General features: G+C 48.1%; 7 protein-coding genes across 7 annotated transcripts; 3 read left to right on the top strand and 4 right to left on the bottom strand.

Moving 5' to 3' along the window:
* Nucleotides 1-100: 100 nt before the first annotated feature.
* PENARI_c003G02688 (putative GABA permease (Uga4)) lies at nt 101-2299 on the bottom strand (the record flags this gene model as incomplete). Its single annotated transcript, XM_022628180.1, has 5 exons — nt 101-216; nt 363-560; nt 614-1489; nt 1972-2139; nt 2218-2299. 5 exons carry the CDS (start codon nt 2297-2299, stop codon nt 101-103), a joined length of 1440 nt encoding a protein of 479 aa, XP_022492090.1.
* A 947-nt stretch (nt 2300-3246) lies between these two features.
* Nucleotides 3247-4325, bottom strand: PENARI_c003G08223 (uncharacterized protein; the record flags this gene model as incomplete). Its single annotated transcript, XM_022628573.1, has 3 exons — nt 3247-3602; nt 3654-3954; nt 4002-4325. 3 exons carry the CDS (start codon nt 4323-4325, stop codon nt 3247-3249), a joined length of 981 nt encoding a protein of 326 aa, XP_022491363.1.
* A 1665-nt stretch (nt 4326-5990) lies between these two features.
* On the top strand, nt 5991-7250 carry fhpA (flavohemoprotein; the record flags this gene model as incomplete). The annotated part of the gene is made up of 1 exon (XM_022628125.1): nt 5991-7250. The coding sequence occupies one exon, from the start codon at nt 5991-5993 to the stop codon at nt 7248-7250; it is 1260 nt and encodes a 419-aa protein (XP_022491476.1).
* A 618-nt stretch (nt 7251-7868) lies between these two features.
* On the top strand, nt 7869-8859 carry PENARI_c003G09306 (uncharacterized protein; the record flags this gene model as incomplete). Its single annotated transcript, XM_022628654.1, has 2 exons — nt 7869-8129; nt 8188-8859. 2 exons carry the CDS (start codon nt 7869-7871, stop codon nt 8857-8859), a joined length of 933 nt encoding a protein of 310 aa, XP_022491442.1.
* A 257-nt stretch (nt 8860-9116) lies between these two features.
* PENARI_c003G04531 (uncharacterized protein) lies at nt 9117-9730 on the bottom strand (the record flags this gene model as incomplete). The annotated part of the gene is made up of 3 exons (XM_022628313.1): nt 9117-9442; nt 9502-9549; nt 9616-9730. The coding sequence occupies 3 exons, from the start codon at nt 9728-9730 to the stop codon at nt 9117-9119; spliced, it is 489 nt and encodes a 162-aa protein (XP_022491711.1).
* Nucleotides 9731-11098: 1368 nt separating this feature from the next.
* Nucleotides 11099-11704, bottom strand: PENARI_c003G09986 (DUF4334 domain-containing protein; the record flags this gene model as incomplete). Its single annotated transcript, XM_022628698.1, has 3 exons — nt 11099-11260; nt 11357-11633; nt 11697-11704. 3 exons carry the CDS (start codon nt 11702-11704, stop codon nt 11099-11101), a joined length of 447 nt encoding a protein of 148 aa, XP_022492050.1.
* Nucleotides 11705-13133: 1429 nt separating this feature from the next.
* PENARI_c003G03238 (putative dUTPase) lies at nt 13134-13658 on the top strand (the record flags this gene model as incomplete). Its single annotated transcript, XM_022628221.1, has 1 exon — nt 13134-13658. The coding sequence occupies one exon, from the start codon at nt 13134-13136 to the stop codon at nt 13656-13658; it is 525 nt and encodes a 174-aa protein (XP_022491960.1).
* Nucleotides 13659-17132: the final 3474 nt, after the last annotated feature.

The following is a 17132-nucleotide window of genomic DNA, read 5'->3' as shown; positions in this document are numbered from 1 at the left end:
GCAGGTTAATGCGGGCGTTTTTTTTTTGTAAACTTGTACATATATCCCCCTATCGTACATTCGGTACATTGCAATCAACCTATATCGCATTGGAGTTTCATCATTCCTCGTAAACGTGCAGTTTTGGACTATCGATGCCTTTGCCGAGATTATAGTCATCGATGCCGATACCGGGTCGCGTGGGCCCTGCGCTAAGGAGGTCAAACCCGGCTGCGGCTGCCGTTGAGATGCATTGATTGTGTTGGATCCCAAGCCACGATCGAGGGCCAAATGAGGGTTGTTACAATTTAAGTATCATGGATATCAAACATGTAAGGAGACGCATTATATTAATATAACGAGGACGATTCAATCCTCCTTACGACCGTCAGCGGCAGGTCCATTTCCATTGAGACCGGCAGCCAGCGAGGAACCGATAGTATTATTCGAAAGGGTAGACGCATTCTCACCAACAGTCATCTGTGGTCCAGTATACCAGTGTCGCGCAAAGATAAAGTAGTATATCATGCAGCCAGCCCAGACAAAGCCATTGATGACGATGGTGTAATTCATATTCGATGCTATAAAATCAGAGTCAGCCATTGTATCATCTGTATGATGGGACGTGACATACGAGATGGGTTGGGACCCTCGGTTGGGAACATAGATAGAACAACACCAAAGAGCAGGTAGGCAACAGCCACACATGCAATCGGTTTGCTAAATCGGCCAGTATAGAACTCGCCTGGGCGAAAGCGATCCTGGCCCCAGACCAGGCGACAAAATATCGGTGTGCCCCATGAGAGGTAATTACTCGCGACAAAAAGCGAGAAGAGAGCATTGGCAGCAGCTGAGTTGATCAAGGACAGCAAGCCCAACACAAGGCAGACGATCACGATACCGCAAATGACGCGAATAGGCTGGTACTTAATCCGCTTACTTACATGTCGGAAGAAAACAGAGAACGGAAGTGCACCATCGCGAGAAAAGGCCCATGCCTGACGAGAAGCTGCAACTATCAAGCTCAGGCCAATGAGGAATTGAGTGAAGCAGAGTATAGCCACAAATACCAAAGCACCATCTCTGCCTAGCGCATCATAATAAATCTGAGCCATTGGCTGACCAAAACCTGTATTCAATGTTATGTTCACTTTCGGATTCATAGTGGCCGCGATGATAGAGAGAACCAAAAACCCAAGTACGATTGCAGAGCCAGCCGACCAAATAATTCCGAGAGGTACGGCTTTGGCAGCGTGCAGAGCTTCCTCGCTCATATGCACGCATGAATCGAATGATCCGATAGACCATATTGGGGCTAGCCACGAGAGCATAAATGCCCATCCGGTTGGCCAGGTTGTTTCATTGTCAATATGGCGGTAGACGAAATGAGCTGAGTTGAGAGATCCGCCGCGGGTGACCTTTCCAACTGGGAGTGCTATCACTGTCGCAACGACGAGCGCGACATTGATGTAGATGCAAAATATCTGGATCTTTGGCATAAACCGGCCACCTAGGGAGGCGCAGATTCCATGTAAAAGGATCAGTCCGATAAAAACAGCATAAATGACACCGCGTGAGGCGGACCATCCGTCTCCTCGTGCGATCGATATACAGGAGAGGATCATGAGGGCGAGGGTATCTACACCGCGAGGAAGGTAAGCAGAGTGATTGACAGCGACGGAAATATGCAATGATCATCCTCACAGTCAACGGAGCACATCCCTCCAATTAGGCCCAGTGTATTGCTGTACCCTATCAGAAAGCTAAGCGGGTTCTTCCATTGGCGTCCAGCAAAATAATGAGTCCAAAAATAGAGCCCTCCAGCCGTGGGCATCGCAGAAGCAAGATCGGCCTGGCGGATGTTAGCTCCATAGTTCAACGGAGATCAGATCCACAACCGGGATATACCATCGCCAGCCCGACCAACAAGATGAACAAACTCGCCGTAAACCATCCCTGTGTCGCAAAAGCCAGTCAATTGAGCGCACTAACCAATATGCGATTGGTCCCATACCCAAACCATGCCCACTGGACCTGCCGGCAGAGAAAACGAGAGTGTCGACGCAATCGAGGGTACCAAGCCCATAATACTAAATGCAATGGCAAACACCTGCAGCGTGGAATATTGTCGGCGGAGTTCCTGCTTGTAGCCCATACGGGCTAGACAGAGGATCAGTAACTAAGATCCCGACCGGGTTTCCCCGCAAAAAAGGAGCATACTGAATTAACGCTTCTTACCTAGCAGTTGCACGTCGGCGGGATCAGTGCTCGACGCGTCAGTCGACGCGACCAAATCGGGGTCGGTAGTCTTGGTGTCCATTTGGGACTCGACTCAGGTTGTATCTGGTTGATCGCGGACCGACATGACGCGGATTATGGTTGCTTTAATACCATAATGTAAAGGCAAGCTGCAGTCGAGGCATTCACAAGGGCCAGGGATGTGGATCTCGCAAATACTCTTCTGGGCCCAACTCTGAAATAGCCAATTATCTATCCTTCCTTCATGAGACTCCGCCAATAATTGATGCAGTTGTTCCTGCAGAAAAGAGGAGTGGGAGGGTCTGCTATGCTGTCAGATTGGCGAATCAGTTGGGGATTCCACGCCCCTTGCGGCATGGGGGATTGATGCATGGCCACGATTCAGTTCCACTTCATCCTCGCGACTCTTTGGCATCCTGGAGGTCTGAACGGGTGGCTGTTGATTTGCGTTGTTTGTTCACTCCCGAAGTCTTTGGATACGGTCTGACGGCAGCATGCTGTCAGATCTCAGCGCACACTACGTGTCGTAGTACGCACCTCGCAGTGCATGCTCGGCTCAATTTGCCTGGAATGACAAGGCTGTGACTGATTTCCATTCACGCCATTTGCGTGGAAACAATTTGTTAATCAGCGCCACTGGAGGTGTGCGGTGACTCAAATTTCACATCTTAGTCTGTGCTTACGGGTTTGCCCCATTGCTCTCCCAGGCTGATGTCAACATTTGTTTCTTCTGTTCCAGAATGAATATTTATTTCGATCTCGTCCGGCCATTAATATTCATGGACAATTATCTCCCCTAAGAATTTTCGAAGGAAAAATGCAGACGGCATGTAAATGCTGTTCGCCATCCTCAGACTTATTATCACAGACATACATGCCCCTCTTCAGCTCTGTACATAGCAGTGAAATTACCTATCCGACAAATGAGCCCACATCATCAATGATCAATACTACCTGCAGACAGACAAGCTAACTGCAAGATGACAATCTGTGGCCGACAACGCCCCACTAAACCTGCTGATCAGGATGGATCTCCCGACTAGGCTGGCGCTGCTCAGGAGGGATCTCCCGACCAGGCTGGCTCTGCTCAGGAACATCATCGGAATGAACCTGGTCGGTCATGGTTCTCTCCGAAGGAGCCATTGACTCCTTTCTCGCCCTATACTCCTGCTCGTTGTAATCCTGACCAGGGTTGATATTCTCCCAGCGTACGAAGCACAGGAGGTGATAGAAGGCAGAGGCGAGGAGGGAACCGAGCAGAGGGCCGACCCAGTAGATCCAGTGATATCCGGGGAATGTGCGGTTAATTACATCGGGTCCCAGGGAGCGCGCCGGGTTCAAGGATCCTCCGGTATAATAATCACCTGGAATGGAGTGTTAGGTGAGTGGGGGTAAAGAGGAGCCATAGTACTAACCGATCAGTTCCGCCACGAAGAATGCCAGACCGATTCCTACTGGGGCCAAGTAGGTGGACTTGTGCTTCACAACCGCTAGCATGATAATGACGATCACCAGTTGCGCGGTGAGGAACATCTCAATGAAGAGACCCTGCGAAATGGACGTTCCACCACCCAGACGAGTTGCACAGTTCAGCGGTCCTGGGAATAGTGCGCTCACTACACCAGCGGCTGCAATTCCAGCGACCAGTTGAGCTGGGAAAACAAACAACCCACGTAAAGGGGGCATGCCGCCAGTGACACAAAGTGCGAGAGTCACCTGTTAATTGTCAGCTACCATTATCCAATTTATTGTCGCTTTCATACCGCTGGATTGAAGAGACCGCCAGTCACCCGGAAGAATGCCCAGACATTGACAGTCAATGAGAAACCGAAAGCAAGCGACGAGTACAGCAGATTCGAAGTATTGGGCGGCGACCCAGGCGCCGGCATGGGGGTATTCGAGACCTGGGTACCAGCAAAAGAGAAGAAAAGAAACAAGAAAGTTCCCACGAACTCGCCCATCACACACAGCAAGTTGTATCGCAGCTTGTCCGGCAACTGAAGCATAGGCAATTGGCCGCGTCCGTTGGAACCCGGCGGCCCCCCAAGTGTCGAGACATCAGCGGATTGGCGCTTCCTGAACCGCATCGTGAATGAAGATGGAATTGAGGGATAGACTAAAGAAAGTCAAGAGCCGAGAGGACAAGATACGGCAGAAAATATTGTCAGAGTGAGAGCATTTCCTTTATTCCACCCATTCTTCCATCATGAGACCTATATACTGTACCACTTTTGCATATGGCAGACGTCACTACTGCCTACGCCTGCCAGGCCAGTCCATGTATCATCGATCGGGGTCAAACTGGGGACACAGCCATTGAACTCGCTTATTCTACACCAATTGGTCGTCTTGGCCAGGGCGTCCACCTTGAACGGGTTGTGGCGTTGAGTTGTCCATGGATGTATAGATGTCGAATGGTGAGGTCAGCATGTGCGATTGAGCCCTCCAAGGCTTATTAGGAGTAAACAAGCTACTGTTACGGGACGGGACCACCCGGCCTTCCGAAAACGGCGACACCGATTGTCTAGACCTCCGACGAACCACGAGAGTCTTCAATAGACTCTTCCACTCATAATCGGCATTGACTGACCCCGCCTTCTCCAGGAAGCTGTCATTGGGCAGGCCCTTCAATTGGTATGAAATTGGCGATTAATCAACGACTCATAGAGCTCATTAAGGTTTGGCGGCTTGGAGTTCACCGTCCGTATTGCACAGATGATTAACTGACACCTGTGAGATCTGGAAGACGATGGGATCTGCTAAATGATCAATTGACACGCTTTCAATTTGAATGCTCGATGTTGTTTCCGTCGACTCTCGAGCAAGGAATCCCAAAACGGTTAAACCCCCGCGCACTCAGTTTGCTTCCTGTGTGGATCCATGTGAACACCCAGGTTCTAAGGTTTTTTTTAGTCACGAGAAACGGACTACTTCAGTATGCCCCGAACTGCCAAGACAAACTCGGCATTGTACCGATGTATAGTAATCGTGCGAGTGTTATTGGACAAACCCGGGGTGGCCGATCCACGCCGGCTTATTCTCGTCTATGGCCTGACTCGCCGGGATTGGACGGACGGCGTGTGATGAGCTTTTAGCGATGTGACAATAGTACATCAAGGAGACTATACCCTGTTCTCCCAGTTTCTTGATATCTCCCAACTTTAAACTTGAAGATTGCATTTGAGGCTTATCTGCGACGAACTACATGCCGTTGCGGGATCCTGTGTGATCGGCGCTTTGACAGCAGATCCACAATCATATCATTTGAACTAACTTATATGTTTTTAAAGAACATGTTATGGACATAAATTTTAAGTGTCTCAAAGTAGAAATTGGTCCATCATACCAAAATGCCCCAGATAATTTGCAGTGGCAGCCGCGGATAAATCTTCGCGAACATTGAAACATCCCGTTCTGCGCAATATCCGCAATATCCTCTTCTCCGCGGAGATGTTTGATCTTTTCGGCACGAATCGCACCGTCCAGAAATCATGCCAGACACATTCTCGGGGATTCTACGGGTGTTTCTTTTTCTTTTTCTTTTTTTTTTTTCCCGATCACCGAAGCTAACGTTTCAGTCTACGGCGTAGACTAGTATAAATAGCTACGCAGCCAACGACATGGAGTTAATTACTATTCTCAATTTGAACGAACACAATTTGACTACTCAAATCAATTGACTTAGTATCTACGACTAAAATATCACCTCGCATTTCGCCTCGAACATCACAGATCCAAGCTACTTATTCACCATGGGTTCCATTGCTGGAATGACGGCGGACCAAATTGTCCTAATTAAGGCAACTGTACCCGTTCTGGTCGAGCACGGAAACACTATCACAACAGTCTTCTATCGCAACATGCTCGAAGCCCACCCTGAATTGAACACCGTCTTCAACACCCCCAACCAAGTCAACGGCCATCAGCCCCGTGCCCTAGCCGGCGCACTCTACGCCTACGCCTCGCACATCGATGATCTGGGAGCTCTCAGCTCCGCAGTCGAATTGATCTGCAACAAGCATGCCTCACTCTACATCAAGCCCGACGACTACAAAATCGTTGGCAAGTACCTCCTCGAAGCAATGGGCGAGGTCCTCGGAGCAGCATTGACCCCAGAGATCCACGACGCATGGGGAGCCGCATACTGGCAGCTCGCCGATATCATGATCGGTCGCGAGAAGCAGCTGTACGAGCAAAGCGAGGGTTGGACTGACTGGCGCGACTTTAAAATCGCCGATAAGATCAAAGAGTCCGACGAGATCACCTCCTTCTATCTCGCACCTGTCGATGGCAAGCCTTTGCCAGGCTTCCAGCCTGGCCAGTATATCTCCGTTCAGACATACGTCCCGGCTCTCAAGTATACGCAAGCTCGACAGTACTCGCTCAGTGACAAGCCTCGATCGGACTACTACCGTATCAGTGTGAAGAAGGAGGCTGGTATCGACTCGGCTGATCCTGCTGTTTCCGCTCACCCTGGTTATATTTCGAATGTGCTGCACGATACTCTCAACAAAGGCGATACATTGCAAGTTTCGCATCCTTATGGTGATTTCTTCCTTTCGACCACAGAGGCGGAGCCTGCTCATCCGGTTGTGTTGATCTCCGCCGGTGTGGGTCTTACTCCGCTCACTTCGATTTTGAATACCTTGACATCAAAGGCGCCCTCCGCTCGCAAGCTTCACTTTGTGCACGGGGCACGGACATCAGGCGCACGCGCGTTCAGTGAGCACATTGCTTCCCTCACGAAGAAGTATCCCAATTTGAACGCCACCTTCTTCACAACTCACCCTTCCGAGGGAGAGAAGGAAGGCGTGGACTATCACCACGTTGGACGGGTGAATCTAGACAAGGTTAAACAGGAGGATTTGTTCCTTGATGACGCTAAAACCGAGTACTACATCTGTGGACCAGAGAAGTTCATGACGGATATGGAATCGAGTCTTAAGGGCCAGGGTGTTAGCTCTGACCGGATCAAGATGGAGTTGTTTGGCACTGGAGGTGTGCCTCACTAAGCATTGCATAGAATTGTTTTGAATTGGCGTTAGACAGTACATATCTCAGCTCCTTTATAATTCATATTATGATTGATGAATACAACACGTTAGACAATCACTTGCTTCCCACGATGGACAATCAGTGCATGATAAATTACAATAGCTTCTAATAAAAATAAAAAAAGGAAAGCAGGAGCTTGGGTTGTTTATTCGAGTGGAGAACAAGCTCGGGTATCAGGCATTGACTCGCACTAGTTGACTATGTAGAATAAAAGGAATTCTGCCCAGCTGTGGTGCACACGGGGTGGATGACATATTTATGATGGGGCCCATGTAAGGAGGTCGAAGTACATGCTTCTTTGTTCATTATTGGCCTTGAAATGAACTGTTGATCTCAAATGATCCCAAACCGTCTTCGGACTTCGGACTTGATCGAACGGCAAACCGGATGCCATTACTAAGCAAGTCGGTTTCGACATCAGGAGCTCCTGGCCCACCTTCCCAACTCAGGGGAATAGCCTTACTATTGTGATATATAACCCGAGTGGATACCCCGCCTCATTTTGAATATTTGGGTAAATAAAACAAGAAAGGATATCCAGTATCACATTCCCATTTTATATCCTACTGCCCAAAATGGGTGCCAAGATCGGCCTCTTTCCAGCATCCGGCGCTCTCGGAACAAGCATTTTGAACCACCTTTCGGAGCTGCTCCCAGCGTCACAACTTATTCTCATCGCTCGGCATCCTGAGAGATTAGATGATTTCAAGAAAGAGGGTGCCACAGTACGCCGGGCGGACTACGACGACCCATCGACATTACAGACAGCCTTCGAAGGCGTAGATACCTTGATGTTGATATCATATGCATCCATTGAAATTGAGCACCGAGCGAAGGTAAACTAAAAACACTTCCAAGGAGGAATATTGACAAATCCACCTAACGAGAAAACAGTCCCACAAACGTGCAATCGATGCTGCATCCAAGAGTGGTCTCAAGCACATCTTCTACTCGTCGCTTGCATTCGGCGGTAACCTTAGCGACAAAAGTGTTGCCCACGTAATGGGCGCGCACCTGGAGACAGAAAAGTACTTAGATTCCCATCCAGGGGATTTCACATACACCTCCGTTCGTGCAGGTATCTACTCTGAGTCATTCCCGATTTACACAACTTGGTTCGATCTACAGAACCCTACAGATGAGATCATGATTCCTCACTCTGGAGGCGGACCTGGTGTCGCGTGGGCAAAGCGTGATGAGTTGGGCGAAGCTACTGCAAGATTAATCGTGTCGTATACCAACGACCCCGCGAAGTTCCAATATTTGGATCAGCGCGTGCTTCTTTCGGGGCCACGCGAGATATCCCTTGCTGAGACAGTCGATATATTGGGTCGGGCTATTGGGAAATCTATCAAAATTCGGGAGATTTCTGCGGATGAATATGCTGCTCTTCCTCAAAATGCTGATTTCCTTACTTACCACGGAGTCAATCTTTCGAAGGAGTGGACTACTGCCTGGGAGGCTATCAAACTGGGCGAGACTGCTGTTGTGTCACCTGCCCTTGGCAAAATTTTGGGGCGTGAGCCGGAAAGTTTTGAGACCACAATCAAGGCAATGATCAAATGAGCTCTTGAGGCTGTGGCATAGTTATACAGGTAGAAGGATCAGGTAACTGCATGAGAATGAAGTATAAAACGGTCCGGAACTCTGCAGGTTCGGTGTCACTAGAATTGGTATGTGATACATGTATGTGCAATTGCAGTAATCATGAAGGAGTGAAAGAAGCCTCTTATCACAGAAACTTCATCAAAACAAACAAGGAAATTTTACCAAAGCCCTCGTCAAGCCCTCGTTAACTCAAGCTAGCACTGCTCAGTACTTATTTAAGCGGAGTAGTTCTTAAGCTCCTTAACGTAGAGCTGCTCGGAGCGGTACTCGGCGTTGTGAGCACCGTACCAGTAGATCTCCTGAATGGGGTTCTGGCTGTAGCCGTCAACAGAGAACCAAGCCTTGCCACCGTGAGTGAAGAGGCCCTTGTCGTTAACACCGAAGCCGGTGGTATTGCCACCCTGGGGAACGGCACCGGAGTGGGGAAGGGTCAGGCCGAGGGGAGAAACAGAATCCTCAACGATATAGAGGTTCTGGAAAGCGGTGGGGACAGCGTCCTTGGAGGTGAAGGAGACGAGACCGTTGGGGCTGCCGCCACGGACTAAAGAGGTGTGTCAGGATATTGCTTGCAGTGGAACCCGGGGTGGCTGATGAACTTACGGATCAGGATCTCGTGGTCAGTGGTGTTGGCACCGATGAAAGCGTACTCTGGTCACCATTGTTAGTATTTTGGCTTTCAATTTTTGAATGTTGGGGGGGACGAATTGAACGTACGGCCGTCGGTCAGAACGGTCTTGCCGCCCTCAGCAACCAGAGTGAAGGCCGAGGGAAGGGTGGCGGCGCTGATGGCGCTGACGAAGCCGGTGATAGCAGCGATGGATAATTTCATTTTCAAAGTGGAAGATTTGGTTGATTCTGAATAACAAGGAGACTATACGGAGGGAATTGGTGATTCTTATACCCCAGAGAAAGGGAGCTTGATACGACTTAAGACATGCTTAGACTTGTTGAGGTGACGAAGTTGACCCTCTTCCATTTTAAAATAAGGTGGCTAACTTTAAAATCCTTTGGCTTATTCTCTTATTGGTCGAGAGACCGAAACATGTCTTGCAATCCCTCATAGCGGCAGAATACATGATTTGTACGGCAGATGGCGTCAGGGCTCTTGTCGGGCTCTATCTAAATATTGGGTTACAAAATACCACCTCAAAGCAGAAGGGGTCTCTTCCGACCGCAATTGAAGCTACATATCTAGTTACAAAACCCTGACTGCCATACAAAACCCCTGAGTACCCAGCATTTTCGAGCCAAGCCAAGCTTCGGGCGTGTTTTAACCCGAAGAGTGGATCCAATCCCCCCGTTACGGGAGTAAGCCCACTGACGATCTTCAGATTTGAGTGGGCATCAGTTCGGGGGATTCCCTTTTGGAGTCCAATCCTATTCTTAGCTTCCGTGTCTTCCGAGAAATGTCTGATTTGTCCACCCGGGGCAATTATGGCTTCATTAATGATTCACTACAAGGCGTCGGCCCAAAAATTGGTCGCCGTTATGTCGGGGAACCTTCCCCTGCTATTGATTTCCAGGTTCTAGTTGTTTGAAAAATCCGGTTACTGTATGAAAATCCCCGGTATTCTGTCATGTATGCTGCTATCAACAAAACAGAGAACTTGTTGAGGGTAACAGGGGTAGTTGGAATCTTGGGTCGGATCCAGTAGGCAAACTCTTTTTGAACTTCATATATTGCTGAACAAAGCCTCTGACGTCATGTTGCCAGGTATATCTCATTGGCTTCTGAGAGGCGCTAGGAGGCATAGTTTGAGATAACTCACTACTACAAGATGAATGAAAAATGCATTTTCCACCTGGACTGGTGATGAAAACGCGAAAGGAAGTTGCAATAAGAGCGGTGAACTGAACCGGCCGAGGGTAGAACCAATTCCGAGACTCTCTACAGTATTTAGCCGAGCTGCGGGCGCTTGAAGATCAATGTCCACTTGCAGAACAGGCGCCATAGTTGTTTAGAATTGTTAATGTTCCCATAAATAAAACATTACACTGCCCCAATAATGTTATAGCTACGACATTCAGAGAGGCAGCAAGATTCATCATTTGTCTTCTCGGGGAGTTGTTATGCAAACTCGAAAACTTCGACCGAAATATATTATTCATCCAATGTCTTTCCATGTCAATAAAGGAGGGCCTCCAATGTCACGACGGTAATATATTAGGAACTAGGGAGGACAGCTCACACCACGCCTCACTTGTACAAGTAAAAGTAATAGGTGCCACCGGGAGCAATCTTCGCATCCATGGCGCCAGCAATCATATCCTCCTTAACATAGCGGAAGTAATCGATGATAGGGACATCATCATAAATCATAGCAGTAGAAACTTTCCCTTTCCACTCAATCTGGCGAAGCTGTAGAGCGGAGTGATATTAGCCCTGATCCACATCATCCATGAAAAGCAGTAGATATGCAATATCAAAGGTGACAGAAGCCAAGTGTCAACTTACCCGAGCATGTCCCCAGTCTGGATTCCACACTCTTTCGCCGTTTTCCTGGTAGACCTCGATGGGATCAACATCCTCCGTCGAGCGGAATGTCTTGCCAGCCCAGTTCATGCCAGTGAGCTTTTCCTCGGTGGGGTGGCCGGTGTTCACATTGGCTCCTTTCCATGTCCCGAAGAAGTGCTCAGGCTTGATAGGCTGGAGATTGTCAAAGGCAGCTTGGACGTCGTCGCCGGAGAGGTTCTTGCCAGCGACAAGTTGCTCATAGTGCTGTTCTGGGGAGCTAGATGTGGGTGGTCTTTTATTAGTGCCTTGATTAGCTAGGGTACTTGGACGGGAAGCATACAGAGACATGTTTGTTGTTTAATGCAACTGTAATATAGAAAGGTTTGAAGGGGTCAATGATGGTTTTCACTATTCAATGCTGACGAGGAAAAACTAATGCGAGATACACGAGGGCTTTATGATTTTGGCCCCCGGAAAGAAAGCAATATGTGTTCGCAGCAAATTGTGCGTCATTTAGCTTTAACGAGATTTGATCTGACCACTGTGGCAAGCCTATTATGACCTGACCACGTAGTTCTTCATTGGTGACGGTAAAAGAATGGTGGGGGACGGAATCTAGTTTTCGACGATCGGAATTCTCAATGCGTCCTCACGCATATGGTAAACAGGTGAAATAGACGTAAAGAATGGCCTATCGACCTATTAAGTTTTGGTGATCTCATCTGGAGACACATATTTAAGAAGTGATAAGGGAAACCACACCTATACAATCCACTAGATATGTACCGAGGACCTGCGGAGTGGTACCCACGACAGCCTTGTGCCCGATCCCCATGTCCGAGGGTCCCACTGAAGCAGAGCACCACTTGGAGATCACAGATTTCCCATGAAAGGCACATGCAGAGGTATGTTTTCCTTTGGGGGGGGGAGGTGGGTGTGCCGGAGAACACCGAGCTGTAAACTCAGATCGTGCCCCATAGCAAATCCTTGCCGGAATTATTTAATCTAGGCAGCTAACTACATCGAGTGTATGGCCTTTCGTCTGATCTTGGAGCGATAAGCTTCATTGTTCCACAATCTGCGTCATAGGGCTTGCAGATCATCTCGCATCAGCCTTAAGTCAGCCCACCGCTTTTCCGCAATGGATATCATCCAATAAGATGGATATCTATGGCAGACTAGGTGGGTTGAGTATCTGAGTACATGTATCTGCTGGGAATGGGAATGCAAACCGCAGTCGTGGGCGCCATTGGCGATTCGCTAAGCCTGGGATAGGATCGGGGGCTGGCCAGCATGTAATTCTACATATCTTGCGGGGTATCGCGTGGGTTGTTGAGATTAACAATATCTGGTGTATAAGATTGGTGGCACTGCCAAATACACAACCTCAGCGGTTTGTAGTCATCTGAAGTCGCTCAACCCTGAAATTCAGTCATGAAGGCCAAGGGTACATACTGCCAGTTCTCAGTCATTGGACGAGATATGTCATTTGATTATAACGTATATCGCCCTGCCTCGAGCCCCATTCAGGCCTAGAATTGTTCAACACACACTGCTTTCAGTTAGGGATTGGTTTTCAGTATGGGCTCATCACAAGTAAGGAGAAACATAGGTTGGAGGTCGAAGCACCCCATGAGGCGGTGTGGGCAGGACCAGGGGCTTTGAACAGTCCATGTTCACTTCTCGCAACCTAACAACATTTTGCGTTTGCCATCAATACCAGACAAGCTTTTCGACTCGATATCTTGGAACCAGCAACAAACGCCGAGACCACGCCATGATTCTCAGCGGACTCGAAGTTGTCAGCCGCCATTTGGTGCGTAACCTAGGACATGTCACTCAGCAGCAACAGCCATGCGGTATCGATCTTACTTTACGCCAAGTTTCTAGATGGACCTCATCAGCTACCATTGACTTTGACAACACTAAGCGTCAGGCTGCCAAAACGTCTAGCCTGCCTTTTGACGAAGCCAACCACATAATCACCCTACAACCAGGCGCCTACTTAATCGATTTCAACGAAACCGTTCATGTTCCACGGAATTGTATGGGGAATGTTTTCCCTCGATCGTCACTATGGAGGTCCGGTGTGGGAATTGCTGCTGGTGTGGTCGATGCTGGATATGAAGGTGCCTTGGGGGCTTTGATGGAAGTCAAAAATCCTCATGGGGTAGTTCTTCACCACAATGCCAAGCTAGCACAGATTGTATTTGAGGAATTGGGGGAAACCGTCGTGGGATACAGCGGTGTTTATCAGTCCTCGACGAGCAGTGTTGGGCGTGATGGGACGAAACAAGTGTAAAGATTGCATAACATATAGAATGTTGGAACCACCTGATTCTTCGGATCGTGAAACCTAAACACAGCATATCTTGAAGCCAGAAGTCACACAAATTTGAACGCTATGTTAGACAGAATAATTCGCCCAGGGTTGAACATACTTTATCCCCCTCTAGGTCTCGAGATCCGTATAGGGCTAGCTGCTCTAGCATATAGCCACCCCTAGCTGCCGACGAAGATCGCGCCGCCGAGAACCGTGGTCCGGGGAAAGATACTCGGCAGTAAAACCAAGGCAAGACCCATGTATTTCGTGCAGCTGGCGGGTTTAGCGCCCGTTATTTCTCCACCTCTGGATCTGGGCTTGCCGGGTGGACTGACATTCTTCATGGATCTTGAAGCAAGGCATGTCACAGGGGTAACGGGTAGCCTGCAGAGTAACTCTGCATCAACGGTCTAGATGCTCCGGAATAGGGCATCGACAGGTCCAGATTTTGGAGTTGGCAGGGATCTGAAGGTTGTGTGTGAATATGTTAGTTAGGAAGACAGCATGGTCTTCGAGTCACAAGGACTAAAAATGAATGCGGTAATTAAAATGATTAACCAAGATCCTATGGGAGTCGTATCCCCTGGATCTGAATTGCGGACCGGAAATCTGGAATCGGATCTGAAAACCAAGATTATTGAGGATCATGAGATCTCTGGACCTCATGCCATACATGTAGGTACCGAGTTTTTCACCGGACGTCAAAGTCGAGAAATGGTTTCCGTATGCAGTTCGTAAATAGAGTGAAAACTCGAATAAGCACCGGGGTATTATCGCAGATATCGGTAGACATCGGGATCTCGAGTAACAGGAGACAAAGGAAAAAGATGGTCCGAGTCACCCCACCCCAACTCTCCTTTAGGGAGGAAGTAAGTAATCACGAATTACTCGCCTTGCGACTGGACGACACAGCGGTCCGTCGAGGGAACTAGACCACGTCTAGTATCCATGACACACTAAAGCATTATTTTGAAGGCTTTTTCATTGATTGAAGGCAAGTAGAAAACTATTTCGGATCCTCCCTGACAAAAGTACTGTATGCGTATTACTCGTGGATTTTGTTACAAGCGGCAGTGCAGATATACAAATGTTTGCCTTATTTAGCTGTCAGATGAGATTTGTGATGTTGAATCATTATACTTCCTTGGTTTTGTACAAATTTTATACTGTGGCTTATGACTAGTGGCTTTCTGGGTTCTTCCGTCATAACTATGTCTCGGCGATAGGTCGGATATGATATGTCTCAACAAATCTGTCTGTGATGAAATATGTGTGTGACGAAATATATTGCAGCCACTTGTGACATCAAAAGTACAGCTGTAGTGTTGTTCTGCAGAGATTAACGTACCAAACAGGACAGCCTACAGGTGATCTTCGCAGTATAGTGAGGCAGGCAATCAGCAAAACCGTTGGAACAGGGTATAAATTTTACCGCCAGGGGTAAAACAAGTTAAGGCACGAAGCCGGATATAGATGTGCAAATGTACTAATTTCAAGACGATACGAATATGTTTTAGCTATACCCGATTCAGAGATCTCCCTACGTTTGCTGCTGCCGCTTTATGACAGTCAGAAGTTAAGCAACTGCGTAGATCTCAGAATGAAGACAATGGTCCTTGATTACTTTGCTCATGATACCATGAAACACAGAGTGTTTACCATATTCTTTGATGTTCTTTTGGTATCGACCTCCAGATTCCGCAAGTTACTATTCCAGCCGCGTAGATAAAGGAGCAAAGTGACCCTACTTAAGAGTTGAGATTAAAGCGTACAATGAAGAAGGATACAAAGGAAAGGACAATAAACACGATTTTTCTATATGCTTCGAAGAGAGGTCCAATATCCACGACTCGTCCTCTTTTGTCTCTCAAATGGCCAACTTCTCTTCAGCGTCGTCCATTATTGGCTCAGGCGGTAAACAGTGATATCATATTATTGAATGGGCCACTTACTGGCATTGTGCGAGGAACCTTTCCCTGTCCGGGGGTGGGAAAGGGGGGGAACGCGCTCGCTTGGAATTGACGGAATCAGTATCAGATCTATCGGCTCCATGCAAATAGGTACGAATGCTGTAGGTCTGTCGAGAGCTGTATCTAGAATTATTGATTGAGACTGCAACCCGGGAGCCGCCCCACGATCATTTCCATGGACTCTCGCGCATATTGCGGATGTCGTTTCAATGACAAGCATACTCTCCTTGGGATCTACAGGTTTCAGTTACCTTGTCGAATAAGATTCTATACTCCGGACTTCTGTGTCCAATAAGTAACATATAATTGGGGATTGGCGGTATCTATCGAAGCAGGAGTTAATTAGATCTGCCCAAATCCGTGAAGTGCATGATATAATTCATTCTGACCGACCCCTTTCTTTGTTGAAGACTACTACCATTCTGTGGCAAATGCAGTCATCCAGCAATTCCCGCAAAACTTATATAGCTTTCTGGGAGGAGCAGCTTTTTAGTATGCGAGACGACTATCGGAGAAGGCAGGGCGTTATGCTGTTGCCATTTTAAATGCATTCTTCTCTTCTAAAGAATCCTAAATTTTGATATATCAGTTGGAAAGACCTGGGGTGAGTACGACGCGCTGCGAAATGAGAATATTACTTGTCTGTCTTCAATATATATTTCGGACCTCGCACGATTGAGAATTAGCGCTTTCTTACAAAAGTTTGCATATAGTAGACATAGCTCACTTTGAATGGATCCAAAAGGCGAAATAATCCCAGAGTTAAGAAAAACCATTCGGATTGTGACGTCCGTCAAGAAGGCCCAGTAGAGGCTTGTACCGGTTAGCTCATGTGCACTGTAAGTTATAGGGTGGTATATGACCAGACAGTGCTGAATTGAAGGCAGCCAGCGTGCTCAAATCTACTACGTGTAGGGCAGCATGACAATTTAAACAAAAGAAGGAGACAAAGGTACAAGAGGTACAATACAAGTATCCCTATATTGTACATAAATAGTGCCGGCTCCGAGACTCGGCCGACGGGGGCTTGGCGAAGTCCAGCCCGCTGATCCGCATCCACTTTATTGTGCCCCGTCGCGGCCAGCGGAATTCTTCAACGGTTTCACGCAACACGTTGATTTTTCTAAGCAGAATGACTGGTCTGTCGGATCCGGCCGTTAGAGATCTGGCCTGGGGTGACTTCGGCTCGACTTGACCGGGCAGACTTGCCGGAACTACGCCTGTTATGGGACAGGTTCTGTAGGGCCTGACATCACAGGTCAATCGCTTCGGCCAACTCGTACACAATGGGTCGTAATCTGTTCCGGGTCTGCCCCCCCGCTGTCAGGGGAGACTGTTTATATATAAACCGCAGCAGCCGAAACTTAACTCTGTTCCATGGTAATCTATTCCTTATTTATTTGATCTGAATCTTCCCTCTTCGATTCTTCCTTTATATAGTATCATCGCCATATTATACTCCCACCGCCACTTTTTCCTCAAC

Source organism: Penicillium arizonense, assembly GCF_001773325.1.
Source record: "Penicillium arizonense strain CBS 141311 chromosome Unknown PENARI_contig003, whole genome shotgun sequence".
Lineage (NCBI taxonomy): Eukaryota > Fungi > Ascomycota > Eurotiomycetes > Eurotiales > Aspergillaceae > Penicillium > Penicillium arizonense.
This window is presented reverse-complemented; position numbering and strand designations above follow the sequence as displayed.